This window comes from Colletes gigas, unplaced genomic scaffold, assembly GCF_013123115.1.
Source record: "Colletes gigas isolate AHSC1104 unplaced genomic scaffold, ASM1312311v1 Colletes_gigas_Sc00001, whole genome shotgun sequence".
Classification (NCBI taxonomy): domain Eukaryota; kingdom Metazoa; phylum Arthropoda; class Insecta; order Hymenoptera; family Colletidae; genus Colletes; species Colletes gigas.
Genome location: NW_025106630.1, coordinates 9,136,792 through 9,150,199, shown reverse-complemented (window position 1 = coordinate 9,150,199; position 13,408 = coordinate 9,136,792). Strand labels below are relative to the sequence as shown.

General features: G+C 46.6%; 1 protein-coding gene across 1 annotated transcript; it reads left to right on the top strand.

Annotated features, from left to right (window-relative positions):
• The first annotated feature begins 103 nt into the window (after positions 1-103).
• LOC122405047 (gem-associated protein 8-like) lies at positions 104-1,131 on the top strand. Its single transcript, XM_043409522.1, has 2 exons — positions 104-459; positions 547-1,131. The coding sequence occupies exons 1-2, from the start codon at positions 236-238 to the stop codon at positions 1,058-1,060; spliced, it is 738 nt and encodes a 245-aa protein (XP_043265457.1). The 5' UTR covers positions 104-235; the 3' UTR covers positions 1,061-1,131.
• Positions 1,132-13,408: the final 12,277 nt, after the last annotated feature.

The window sequence follows — 13,408 nt, the reverse complement described above, 5'->3', positions numbered from 1 at the left end:
TTCATAGGTGCTGTCCCTTGAAATAAACGAATGTTTCGAACACGTCGAACAGTTAAAAATTTGCGTTATTAATCTGTTAATATTCGAATCAGGAACGCGTGTTTCCGTTGTTAGACAAATTCGTATTCGTGCGATGTTAGGGTTGATGTCGCGTCAGTCGTTCTTGCGAGGACGCGTGGAAATATAAACGATGGTTTTTATACAAACGTAAATTTGTCAACAATAACCGTGTGGTATGGAATTCGTCGCTCTGAAACGTAATAGAGGGCGGAAAAAGAGGCGGCATTTGAAGAAACGACGTTGCGAGCATATCAAATTTGAGGTTAAGTCCATGAAACATCAAAGATTTCTTTCGGAATGTACCGATATGTTCACGAGTAAAGAGAAATTTACTTCGAACACGAAGCAAGCTAATTCATTCTGGGAAAATTACACAGCAGCCCAAGAATGGCAAAAAAGGTAACATATATATTTTTGTCGAAGAAAATTACAGCATACCAATATCCGGTATTTAAGATCGTCACAAAAGTAATCTAAATGTTACAGACATAGCGTAACATGGTGGAGAACTCGTTGCTTCGCACTAGAATACGAGAATCAGGTGTTAAGAGATAAATTGAGATCATTGGCTCGTCAGAATGCTCAGCAATGCTCTTCGCACTCATGGAGGAGTCAAGGTTACAAGAATCAAGATGCAAGGGAAGAGGATGAAGAAGAGGAAGAAGAAGATAGGACAGAAACTACAGTAGAGAATGAAACCTTAGAATTTCAAGTAAACGAAGATATGATGAACTTTTTGGAACAAAGCATAAGGCATAAAATTGAATTGAAGAAGAAACGCGAAGCCGAAGAGTCTGTTAAAGAAGAGGAAAAAAACAAAGATATTTGTATTCAAGGTGGAGCTGCATGGGTACAAGCAAGAAATAAAAGTGCAAAGTTATTGTACGGCGATGGAAGCTCAACTATATTAGCAATGGAGACTGCCCTTCAAACTACCATCGACAGACACAAAGATAAAGCAAAACCTCAGTATTGGCCTGTTATTCCTCTAAAATCATAAGCTTTACGATTGTACATGATATTTCTTTTATTTTGTATACTCTAATCCTCGTTGTTTTTGCTGATATGAAAAAGAATTTGTTTGGTTAGGTCTAAAAATACTCTCGCTAGTTTAAAAGCAATTGAAAATTTTTCATAGATAATAAATTTATTAATTTTACAATAAATATTCAAAATGGTGTCCATCTACATTTTTATGAGTATACATAAACGTTTTTCGTATCAGCTAACATAAATACATTTTACATATGTTCGACAATATATGCCATTTATCCGATCGGTGCAGTTTCTATTGTTCCCGCGATTGACGAAAGATGACGCTACGTACCCCTTTCTTTACCGATGCCCATCTGCATACATGCTGTTGTGTATGTGCTGGCAACAGCGGACGATTGCTAGGTCATCGACGAAAACGAGTTTTAGCTTTTACGCGTACGAATAAAACCGCGCATTAAATTTTAATGTTAGACTACAGCGCTATGGCAACTGAAAATTCTTTAGCGAGTCAATATGTAAATAATTACCGAACCTGAATACCGTCGTCGTTTATGAAATACTCTATATTATTATTATCAGTAGTAATAGCAGAATTACTACTATTACTATTAACATCAACAGGATATGATCCCTAGTACATAAAAATAGTACGAAATAAAGCAAAGAGGTAGTCGAAAAATTTTAACATGTTCGCGGTAGTTGAACTTATTAAGTTAATTACATACATGGGAGCTTATCACCCTATGGAAATTCGATACGAATGACGATAATGATCCAGACAAAAATCTGCAAAATTATCGTAGGAGTTTGCAGATACAATAACGCGATTAATTGGATCACAAGAGTTATAATGAATAATGTAAAATACAGATATCCCCTCGAACGGTCCAATTTAATAACAAAATTAAGTCTTTGTAAAAAGTATTTCAGACTTCGGTTAAATGAAAAGCATCAATCATGCGATATTTTGAACTGTATGTAAAAATCGTTTATTGTTGCAAAGAGTACACGTTTAAATTCTGTTCGTAAGAAATGTTTGTATTCTTGTCCCTGTTGGTAAAAATTTTGCATAAAATAAACGATTTAGGGGGGCACCTTTTGCACCCCGGCCAGAAACGGCCCTGTCTGTATTGGTATTCGAAATACGACGTCGGTCTCGATAGAAAACCGAGGGTTTTCATTGGCAATATTTATAGAACGTCGGAAAAATACAAACCCGAAGATCTATCGTTTCTTTAATCTTTCGTATTTACGAACGCAATAAAATCGGATAACTTAAGTTGGCCGAAGAAAGTTGAAATGTGGCGACAGTTACGAGTCGTTCTCATAAAATATACGAATTATCTCCCATCTATGAAATCAAATTGACTCGTAATTTATGAAGCATCGACGAAGCGGTATATGTATTGTACGTACGCACGTAGAATTTAAAAGGGTCGAGATTGAAGTCTCGACCGATCGCGCCAGGGGCAATATCAAGTTGTTCTCAGGATCGAGTCGCGTACCAGCGTGGTAGCCATAAATGACACCTCGACCATGAAATATACGGGAGGAAGCAATTAATAGGTAATCTAAACGACGGGGCAATTATGTCCGCGTATTGCTATTATTATTCTTATTATAATAATTATTATATTATTGCCAGGATCAGAAATAATCGATCGGCGATGGTGCAATTCGAATGGTAATCCAACCTACCGATACTCTATTGCAATTCATGTAGATGCACTTATTAGTACATACGGAAGTACGTACTGCGCCCGTGTGCATCTATACGTGACGAAAGGCGAAGAGGAGAAAAGATCGTGTACAGATCCAAGATAGATGCTCCAGAGACTATGAACTCACGGGTTCCGAGCGCTGTGAAATTCTATATCTATATATAGTGCGAACGTGTTTGTGCTAAAGTGTTATCCGTACAAGAACCCCTCTCTGTGTACCTGGGTAGAAAGGGGATCAGGAGGCTAACCGTAGGCGGTCTACCCAACATTCTGGAACTCTGGAAATCAATCGGGTTCGTTAGCCTTTTTACTGCTGAATTCATTTCGTAGAGTATCTTTTTTTTCTGTTTTTTTTTTTGTAACCAACAACTAGGCCAATGCGACGATACTCGGTAATAATGCAAGGTCAGAGACCAATGTTCTTTACAATTAATAAATCGAAGACGATCAGAGACTCGAAACCAAACGTCTCGAACTCAAAGATCTCACTACGAGTTTGGTTACCCACGTGTCCCATAGTCACATCCCGGTAGGATTAAGGTTAACGCGTTTTATATTGTTCCGAAGAGGACCACACAATTAGCGGTCGAAGCGTTAACGACAGTTTAATGTGGGCTTTTATGTCCAATAAACATACGGATCTTACATTATCGCCCGATAATTCCGCGACGGAGGAAAAAGATTTACTCCTTGCTCGATTAATGTAATTATTTTCTAATAATTACGCTCGTGTATGTACGCTCGTGTATGCTAGGAAATTGAATAAGTCATTTTTGCGCAAGGATCGAGATACCTTGGTGAACAAATTTTGTAGACATGATCGAAACGTTGTAAATAGATCGGTAACGGGAGGAGAATGTCTCCGTTTCTGGATAGTTAAGGTCGAGTTTTATTGGATCGCGACGGACAGGTCGTTCCAGGCGTCGGGGATCTGTTTCGATAAGGGGCATCATTCCCAAAAAGTTATTTCGGGGAAACGTATCGCGAGGCGGATCGTGGATCACGAGGAAATAAATATTCCCGGTGTGTATCGAAGATAGATTAGAAAAGGACGGACGAGAGAGTTCCTCGGTCAGTCTGTCAATACGTTATCTCGCGGTCGATCCGCTGACACGGTCTATGGAATTCTGGAACCAGTTCGAGAGGCTCCAACATCGATACTTCGGTCCAGAGAAAGCCCCTAATTATCGAGATAACGCGTGTCGCGGTGTCGATACTGGTTACGTATCGGATCTCCACCTATACCTACACTCCCACGGGATTTTCGGATGATTTGTTAGGATTTTCGAGCACCACGGCTCGCTCCGTGTCTCCTCGATCGAATTATCGATCCTCCGGTTCGCGAAAGAGGTCAAGGAAACGGGCCACAAGCGCCGTAGTTCTCGTACGCGTCAAATTTTTCACGCGATCGACGGTTTCGCGAAGATAACCGAGTTATCGATCGACACACGCGGTCCTTTTTTACGATTTGCAACAAACCGGTCGTACCTACGCAAAGCGGGCTCGGTACGTACGAGAGGCGTTTTATATCCACCAACAACTTTCATTTAGATCTTTATCGATCAACTTTCACAGTATACTCGCATATTGCTCTTTATTGCCTCGGTCCTGACGTTCTCGGCGCTTTCCCGCGGGCTCACCATTCGAGATTTCAGGCATTAAATTTTCGATTTTTCCACCCCCGGCCGCGACTAGAATAATCGTTTTAGCCGTCTCGCGATAAATTCGACCGGCCACGTTTCCGCGTATCCTCGGCGCAAATTGAAACTAACGACTCGTTGCGTCTTGTATTCCACGAAAGTCGTCGGTGGCTGAACGACGTACATCTTAAATTAGCATTACACCACCTGCTACTCAATCTCTCCCTTTACTTTCTCCGGAAAAAACTTAAATATTAACCCCCAAGTGTCTTACATCTTCAAGTTTTCATGTTGACTATGGTATTCATAAAACAAATCCATTCTTTTTCGCGGTCAATCCTTGTACGAACAAATTTAAACAGTATATGTTTGAAAAATTGCATTAAATGGTACGTCGAGGGGTTGATAATCAAACTGGAAATCTTTTTAACTCTACTCGAATGTCATTCACCCACCAACGACATTTTCTCAATCCCGAACATAAAGCTCGACGGTGAAACGAGGGTAAGAGGGGGGGGATTGGGGTTTCCATCGAATTCTTGGGTTTCGTGCGCCCTTTGCCGAAGGTCCAGGGCTAAGTGCAGGCGCGTACATTTTTTTCCAGGCGCAATTTCGAGTCGTCGGGTCCCTGATCGTGCTCGGGAGTCGTTCTCTGGAGCATTTGCGACCTCGTTGGAACGTTTTAAAACCTACCTTTCGTGCAACGCGTCAAGATAGCGGTGGCAGGGGGGCTAGGAGGATGAGAAACGGGAAGGTAGAAGGAGTTTACTTTTTATCGGGTCCGTGTCATTAGTGGCCGCAACGAGTACTATAAGTTGGTATCAAGGACTCAGAAGTCCACGACGATCTTCGGGGACGGACGACGACGATGAAGAGGACGCGGACGAGGATACCGAAGTACCTACCACCGTTCGCCTTATTAGGCCCCGTCCTCTCCCCCTCCTTTCCACCCCTCTTTGGTCCCCGTTCTTCTGCTCTTAAAATCATGGCCGCACGTAACCGTCTACTGATTATATGGATTCGGCGATGATTTCTGATGATGCCCCCGACCCCCCGAAATGGTAAAATAATACAGTGTCGTCTCCTAGCCCGGACCCTTTTGGTCCCGTGGGCCCGGTTCGTTAGCGGGGCCTTGGCGCGAGGCACCCTGTCATTATGCGGCTGGTCTCCATCACCCCCACCAGTTCCCAATTTTCAGTGCCCCTCTACTACGCCCCGACGAAATCTCTTACCTCGGTTTCTTCGCTTTGCCTCGCCTTTTCAGTCATCCCTTTTTTTCTTCACTCTATTATTCTACATTAGCACGGTTCGCTACAGTTTGCGGGGAACAAGAAACTCCCCCCTCCGCCAACCCCACCCCAACTAGTTGCACGATCTCGACACTGTAAACACCACCCTACGCATACGATTCAGATCAGTGCACGGAACGGTACACTTTTCATCGCGTTTCGCTATCTATACCGTAGCTTATCGAAAATTTAGTCATTTACAAAATGGTCAATTAACCTTTGATCGTACACCATAGATCCGCAGGAGAATCTCCGCAGAATATACAAATGCTTTGTATCTAGTCTCCACGGTAAATAAAATTCGATATTGTTTCCAACGGCGGAATTAGGAGAGAAAAGAGGGTTGGATCTATCGGATTTCGCGCGTCTCACGGAGCAACGGGCAAACGTCGAAAGGTCGTCCGAAAGAGGGTGGGAAGCCGACGACGGTCGCGGCGAACGAAATTATCTATCGAGTTCTCGATTCCGCGTCTCGAAATCACGTTTTTTACGAAATTCGAGCGCGAAACTCTAGAGCCGCTCACGACTACTGCGGACATTCGAAACTCGTAACTCGATCGCGCTCGGTCCGGCTGGCACCATCGTTGCGCCTCCGCTCGCAAGAAATGTAGTTACTTCTTCTTTGTCTACTTGGCTCCTCTTCGTCTTCTGCTCCTTATTTTTCTTCTCGCGGGTGGAATTTTTATCCACTCGACGGTTCCCATTGTGTCGCTGCTACTCGAACCCCGGCCTCCACGGAATCGACCCTCCCCCGACTCACCTACAATCTAGACCAGCAGTCGGCAACCTTTTAGCTGGGGTGTGCCAAGCCATTCTTCCAATATGACTCAAAGTGCCGCCTTGGTTCTTTTTACCACAAAGTAATAATATATGTCCGTCACATTAGATAACAGAGGAGTTCCAGAGGAGATGAATTTGATACCAAATTGAAAAATCAAAAACATTAAAATCAAATCAACAAAATACGAGTCCTCACAAAGAAACTTAAGCAGGCTTCACAGAATATTTATTTGATTATTTCATGTCAAAATGTAATAAATAATTTTCTAAAAAAGTGTAGGGTGCCATTGAGAATTCAAGTGCCATAGGTTACCGACCCCTGATCTAGACTCTCCCCCTCTTCCCAAACTATCACCAATTTAAATAACTTTTGTTTCGCTATTCACAATTGCTTAACCCCTCACTGTGCAATGTCTTGTCACTAGTTCTTAATTTCAAGTTTCACAATCGTACACCTCACGTTTCACAATCGTGAATGTCAAAGAAATCTATTCTTTTTCTTGTACGAACAAATTTGAACAAAATAAGCTAGTACGACGAATTCTTTGAAATGGAATCGTACGTCAGGGGTTTAATAACAACCTTGCAGTATGCGATAGAAGATCGAGACCATTACGTTTGGGTATAGGTAGCCATCTTGAAACAGGTTGAAAACTACACGAGTGTATCAAATTTGTATATAAATATTCGCGTTGTGCGTATTTTTTGGAAGAGGTTCCCTGTCGTTAGGGGTCGTTGCGAATATCGAGACTGCGAGGTGGAGGTTTGGTACCGGGGGTAGGGAGGACGTCGGGGCGGTAAGCCGTCCCGGGTTGGAAATCGGAATTCGCGTACGGGACATTAGAGCGGAATAAATTTGCGTCGGTCGATCCAGCGCGCGCCCAATTGTTCGGCTTTTGTTCCGCGGAGCGCATACGTTGTCCGGAGCCCTTCTTAACTTTGCGTCTTGCGGGTACATGCGTGATGTCGATCGGGAGCTGGGCCCCCGAAAGCAAGATATCGACGGGAGGACTCCTTCCTCTTCTTTATAGTCAACGTTTCCTCTCGATCTTCTTATTCTCCCCATTATTGTCCTCCTCCTAATTCTCCTCGACTCTCGCGATTCCTTCCCTTCTTTCTTCGTCCGCCTCCTCGGGGCACCGTGGGCTCGTTGCATCGGCTGGCCCTTTTTCTTCGTTCACCGAAAGAGACGCGGCGCAACAGAAATGCCATTGTCACCGTTCGAGACGGGGCACAGCCCATTAAAGAACGTCAGGGGCCTTTCTACGAAATCTTTCCCGCTGTACGCCAATTTCGGCGCGACGTGGTGGCACGGTCGCTAGGGGAAAATTACAGAGTTCGGAAATAAAGGGCGAACGAAGAGGGGGAGACAGGGAAGAAACGGAAAGAGGCAAAGTGGTCCCCGTGGATACGAGGAAAGGACAGGCCGCGATAAACCGACCCCGAAGAGGAGAGACGAGGACCGACAAAGCTCTCGTCATTAAGCGAAATGATTGCCGGTCGCGAGAGGCCACCTACACCCGTGCTCCCTGCCAAGGACGGAGTCGTTCCCTCCACGATGAAAGACCGACAACTTTTCTGAAAGAAACCCGCTGGGAGGGGAGGCTTTCGATCACCGGTGGCTTCCGGCGTGCCCTATCATCCGGTCCTCCGCGTCCGCCATCTTCGCTCAACGACCATATTTCTCTCCCTTTCTTTTCAAGAAAATAATCACTCCAGCATTGCAAACATCACGGGCCATTGGTCCAGGAGGATTTTAGGGTTCAAAGTTATTTGTTAACATGTACTAATAAAATTGTCTCGGATGTATAGTATTAAATTTTGTTTAATATATAAGACTCGATGACCAGTGGCCCCATGATTGTGAAACTTGTCATCAAGAATTTGTCATTGTACGGCAAGGGATTAATCCCAGTTGTATAGTTTTTCGTTGAGGTTTTCTTTGAGTTCCAACTCGTGTTTACACATTAGGTGGTAATTGACAATGAGTGAGTTCCTCTGGTGATTTAATTTCAAACGAATTAGTTATTAAATATTATGCAGAGCGTTGGGTGGCGTCGAACGGCGGTTTTTGTCGCGTTTTATGCGAGCGTGCGACGACGTTGGTCGCGGTTGCGCGTGTTACGCGCCCGAGGTCGAGCTGCTTTCCTGCTTCCAGCACCTGCAAAAGATCTGGCCGTGTGGCCGATGCCTGAGCAAACAATACAGACGATGATGCACCGTCTCGGGCGCATTGTCCGTAGCGAGTAGTAGTAGGCGGCGGATTTATCTGCCTACTCGTAGAGTCAGGTAGAGGGTCCTCGACCCTCGAGGAGCGTCGCGCGATCCGACGGAACCAGATGGATCTTCCTTTCGTTCTGGCTCGATTTCGCGCGGCCACGCTGACACCTCCGTTGATCCGTTTCGGGTCGTCGACGGTTTTATCTCCGATCGATAAATCTCCACGGCCGACGCGTCGTCGACTTCGAACCGTTAGATCGGGCCAGGGGTTCCCAATCCGTGGGGGCCCATGTTTTCCACGCGATCCACACGTCCCATTCGAATAATAGATCTCGACGATAATTCGATCGAACGGCCAAGCCGGACTGGTGAAATAGAATTTCGTTCCCCAAATTTTAAAGCTTTTGAAGAATAACGAACTAACAGAAGATTACGTAAATTTTCAAATAGGGACGCAGCGACCCCAATGATCTTCTTAAGGGTTAATATCAAAGTTGTATGTCTCTATTTTGATACTTGGAGTATAAAAATCAAATTACGTTATTTTCGAACCCGGTCTCCCGTTGTAAGTTTATGGTTCAATAAATTAAATCCCCGAGCAAACGCATATCGCACGACTAATGATATCTTTGGATATTCTTCCGGATTGATGTTGAAACATAAAGAAATAATATTGATAACTGTCCGTGGCTTTAATTGGAGTCCTCTTTAAAGTTGCATTCTCCCTGGAGACTACTGCAGATGCTTTAAGAGCCATCCGGAGTCGTTCTTATCTGAAACTGGGGGTAATAATGCATTAAGAACTTCCGTAGTAAACGATTTTGAACTTCGTTTTAGCACTTTTCTCCGCCCGGTAATGTGTGGAGCGGAAGATAATAGAAGTCTGTTAAGCGCATCTTGCAGTTTCTTCTTACGGTACTTTTTTATTGCCATGTACGTTCGAGACATTCTTCGGATAACTGCCCGATCAACAAAATCGTTGATGGCAGTGTGGCGGGGATTATGAACGAGAATTTTATGCCCTTGGAACACGTTAAACCATGAGTACTTCACAATAGTCTTGCTGTTCTCGGACCTAACCCCTAGAACGTGGGGACATTTATATACCCTGAAAACTACCCTCTTTCAACGGTTCAGTTTAGTATAAATATCTCGTTTCCCCAGTTTCACGAATCGAAAATCAGAAAAATGGCGACTCGTAGCGCGGCTAATCCCGCGCTGCCCCCGTCCGTATTTCAATTTCAACGCAACCGCTGATATCCAGCGCAAAAAGAGATTGATCTAGCGCGAAACGATCCTCCTCCGCGCGGCAATTAGCGCGGTCTATCATGGCGGAGTAAATTGCGACTCGCAAGATATCGAGGGTGAAAGTACAACCCGCGTACTAATCTGAATTCCCGGCGTATATGAAATTCCAGCGCGTGCCGCCGGGGAGGAATTCGTTAATTTGTTTTTTCCATGCCGGCGCTGTTAGATTCTCGGTCGCGCCCGCCGCGTCATGAGTCACGCGCTGATGCACGGAATTATTAACGCGAGAATTTATCACTTACGGTCTACCTGCGCGCCGGCGAGTAAATCACCGGTGATCTATGCGCGAGCCGTTGCAAAATATATTACCGAAGCACGCGATTATTCCGGAAAGTCGAGTTCGATGCCGGCCGTGTCGTCGCGGCGGCGTCTCATGCATCATGTGACCCAACATCGGTCTCGTGCCCTCCCGGTCCACGCGTTAACAGATCGTCAAAATTAATGCCCCGCTTCCCGTTAACATGCAAATTTCGCGACCTTTCGATTTTCTGCTCGAATCCTCCATTGTGAAAGATCTACCACACGAAACTATTCTTCGACAGCTTTTAAAAACAAACTAACGTGTCGTTTCAAACGTGTCCAGGTCCGGTTACGAAAGAATCATCCGGAATCGGAGAGGAAGTCTGGCAGCCATGTTGGTCCCGCTGGACGCTGAGAAAAATTCGCCCGACCTTGTTAGATTCTACCGAGAAAATGAGGTAAGTAGCGTATTAAGTTACTCTTCTTTTTGTTTGCCTTTGTTAGCAACGATCGAGAAAAAAATTCAATTCAAAGTTTTCTGGAAGGATGTTATTAGGGGTGTCGATTATTGCCGGGTCGCGCGAACCTAAATGCATGCTTGTGAATGACAGGGGTGTCAATTACTCGTTCGGTAGTCGCTTCTAAATGATATCGTTTGCTCGGTTTATAATTTACCCGCGATCGAAGGAAAGTAGAACTTCTCGTTTAAATTGCTTCGGAAATAAGTCACTCGTTTTGTGAAAAATAACAATGTCTTCCTCCGAGAATTGTAACTTCGACGACTAATTTATCGCTGTACTTCTAAAGGGGTGTACGAATACAATTTGATATTACTGAAAATTGATAACAAGAGGATTGAACGACTCGAGGGAAAATGTGAACCACGCACGGAACTTCGATAGCTAAGCTAGAACTTTTTCGATTCCTGCTTCGTTTATTCTCGTTCCCGTCGATCGTTACGACGAGAAAAAGTTTCACCCGGACGGCCTTGATGGATATGACGAGCATTGGCGTGACTTAAAGAAGGCACCGAGGAATTTCTCAAAGTAAAATGTCGGTGGTGGCAGTCATGGTTCGGAGCGCTTTTTACGCTTGCGACACGCTCCAGCTGGAGTTCACGTCTTATCGAATTAATTGCGCAGAATGCCAGCGGACTCTTTACAACCACCATCGTATCATCGTCAATTTCGGCATCCAGGATTTGTTTACCAACGAGGCGATGCCAGGGCCCGTTGGGCTGTACGATACGTCTCGAAAGGCGAATAGGAGTAAACAAGACCAACTTGTTATCGACTAGCCGACAATTTACAAGGATTTCAAGGAGCTCGACACTGTTGAAGGATTTGTAACCTTCGTAAGTTCGATTCGGGAACGCGAAAATTCGGTACGCGTCGCGCAAACTGTCCGGAATCTTTTTCTCGTCACGTCACGAAATTCCAGGACCTTTGGCACGGGCGTAGACGAGGCTCGTAGGGCCGAGCGCGGAATGAGCGCCGACGGTAAGTCAGTTCCTCGCATACCGGGCGCTCAGGTAGGTAGGAAGGCGGCGAACGTAGTGAAGAAGGAAAGAAACGAGAAACGAACCGCGAGAGAGACAGGTAGAGAGAAGGAAAGTCGAACGATGAAGAGGAAAGGAAGCGAGACGAAGAGTAGCAGGCAGCTCGAACGAGTCGAGCAGAGAGTTTGGTATAGTCTAGCTGCTCGGTGCCGCGAAGCGCGCTGAATGCCGGGGCCCTATACTACCGCTCCCCTCTCCAAGATGGCCGCCAGCTCGGGTCCAGCCGGGTCCCCCTGACCGAGCCTGCCGAGTCCGCCGAGTTAGGGGAAGGGTAGGCCTTGCAGGTGCCGCCATGTCAGTGCATGCCTAACCTCGAAGCCGCGCGGAACGGACGCTGGGCCCAAGAACGCGACACCTCGTGCTGCTCTTGCTTTCTTGCCATATTGCTCCTCCGGGCCAGGAGCGGACCGCGGACCGCCGTGTACGTCGTCGCGAGTCCGTGCGTTCAAGGTCGATCGTAGGAAAACGGGGGGGCCCCGATCGGAAAACGTACGCGAGAGCGAAAATCGCGCGAGTAGGGTGTCGCTCGAGCAGAAACCGCGATACGCGACGAAGGTCACGCGCATCGTAGAGGTCGGGCAGGCGCGTTGCTCGCGATACCAGAGTGGATACTGTTTAGGATCGCGTCGCGTAACGCCATAGGTGATATATCAGTGTCGTGCGCCGTTGGACAGTTGGTAGCGGAAGGCGAGCGTGCCGCAGGGACGGTGCTGTGTTTTCGAGCCGAGAAGGTAGACTCGTCTCGCTCCGCGCTCGCGTCCGCTGGTTCGACTGGTCCTTGTTGCCTGGTCGATCGACGATCCGGAAGACGGGAGCTGGCCGCGATGAGGAGAGGCGCCGCGAACCGGACGCGGTAGAGTTCGAAGGGTGGATTTTCGGAGGCAGACCGACGGTAGAAGTACGGGGACCGCGAGGATGAAGACCGCGGCGGGTTCGGCAACGATCGTCGTGCCGATCGTCCGTTTATCGGGCCCGTGGATCTAACGCGAGGAATGCACGAGATATCTCGCGGCCGTGGATATTCTCTAGCGAGAGCTAGGACAGCGGACAAGATCGCGGCGTGCCAGAAGGCGGAGAGGGAAAGAGAGATATAGCCGGGCACGTACGCGTCGGTAGAACGAAAGGAGGAAGAACCGGAGAAAACGAGGGGAGGAAGAGCGAAGAGCGAAGAGCGTGGTATCGTCAGGAGGGAGGAAGACGGAGAGAACGACGCGGAACGGTGTCGAGTTAGGCTCTCGCGTCCAACGAAGGAATTTCCGCGACGCATCTCGGGAGAGCCTGGAGAGGCCGAGATTGCACCGCGAGCTGAGAAAACCAGGAGACGATCGGCGGTTCAGTGTGTACACGGGAGGAAAAACCAGGATAAAAGGTGATTGTGATTGGTGGTGGTGCTGCTGGTGGGTGATCAGTGTACTGGTGGATCGCAATATCATCGTTTTTTTCACGTTGGAGGAAAACGCGCGCGCGCGCGACGAATCGTAAGCATCGACGGTGCTCGCGTACTCCCCAGATCGATCGTTCGGGGATGGAAAGATCGAGATAATAGCGCGAGACGGAGGAGGTGGTGGAGGCGGCGGCGGTGGTGGAGGCCCCAGG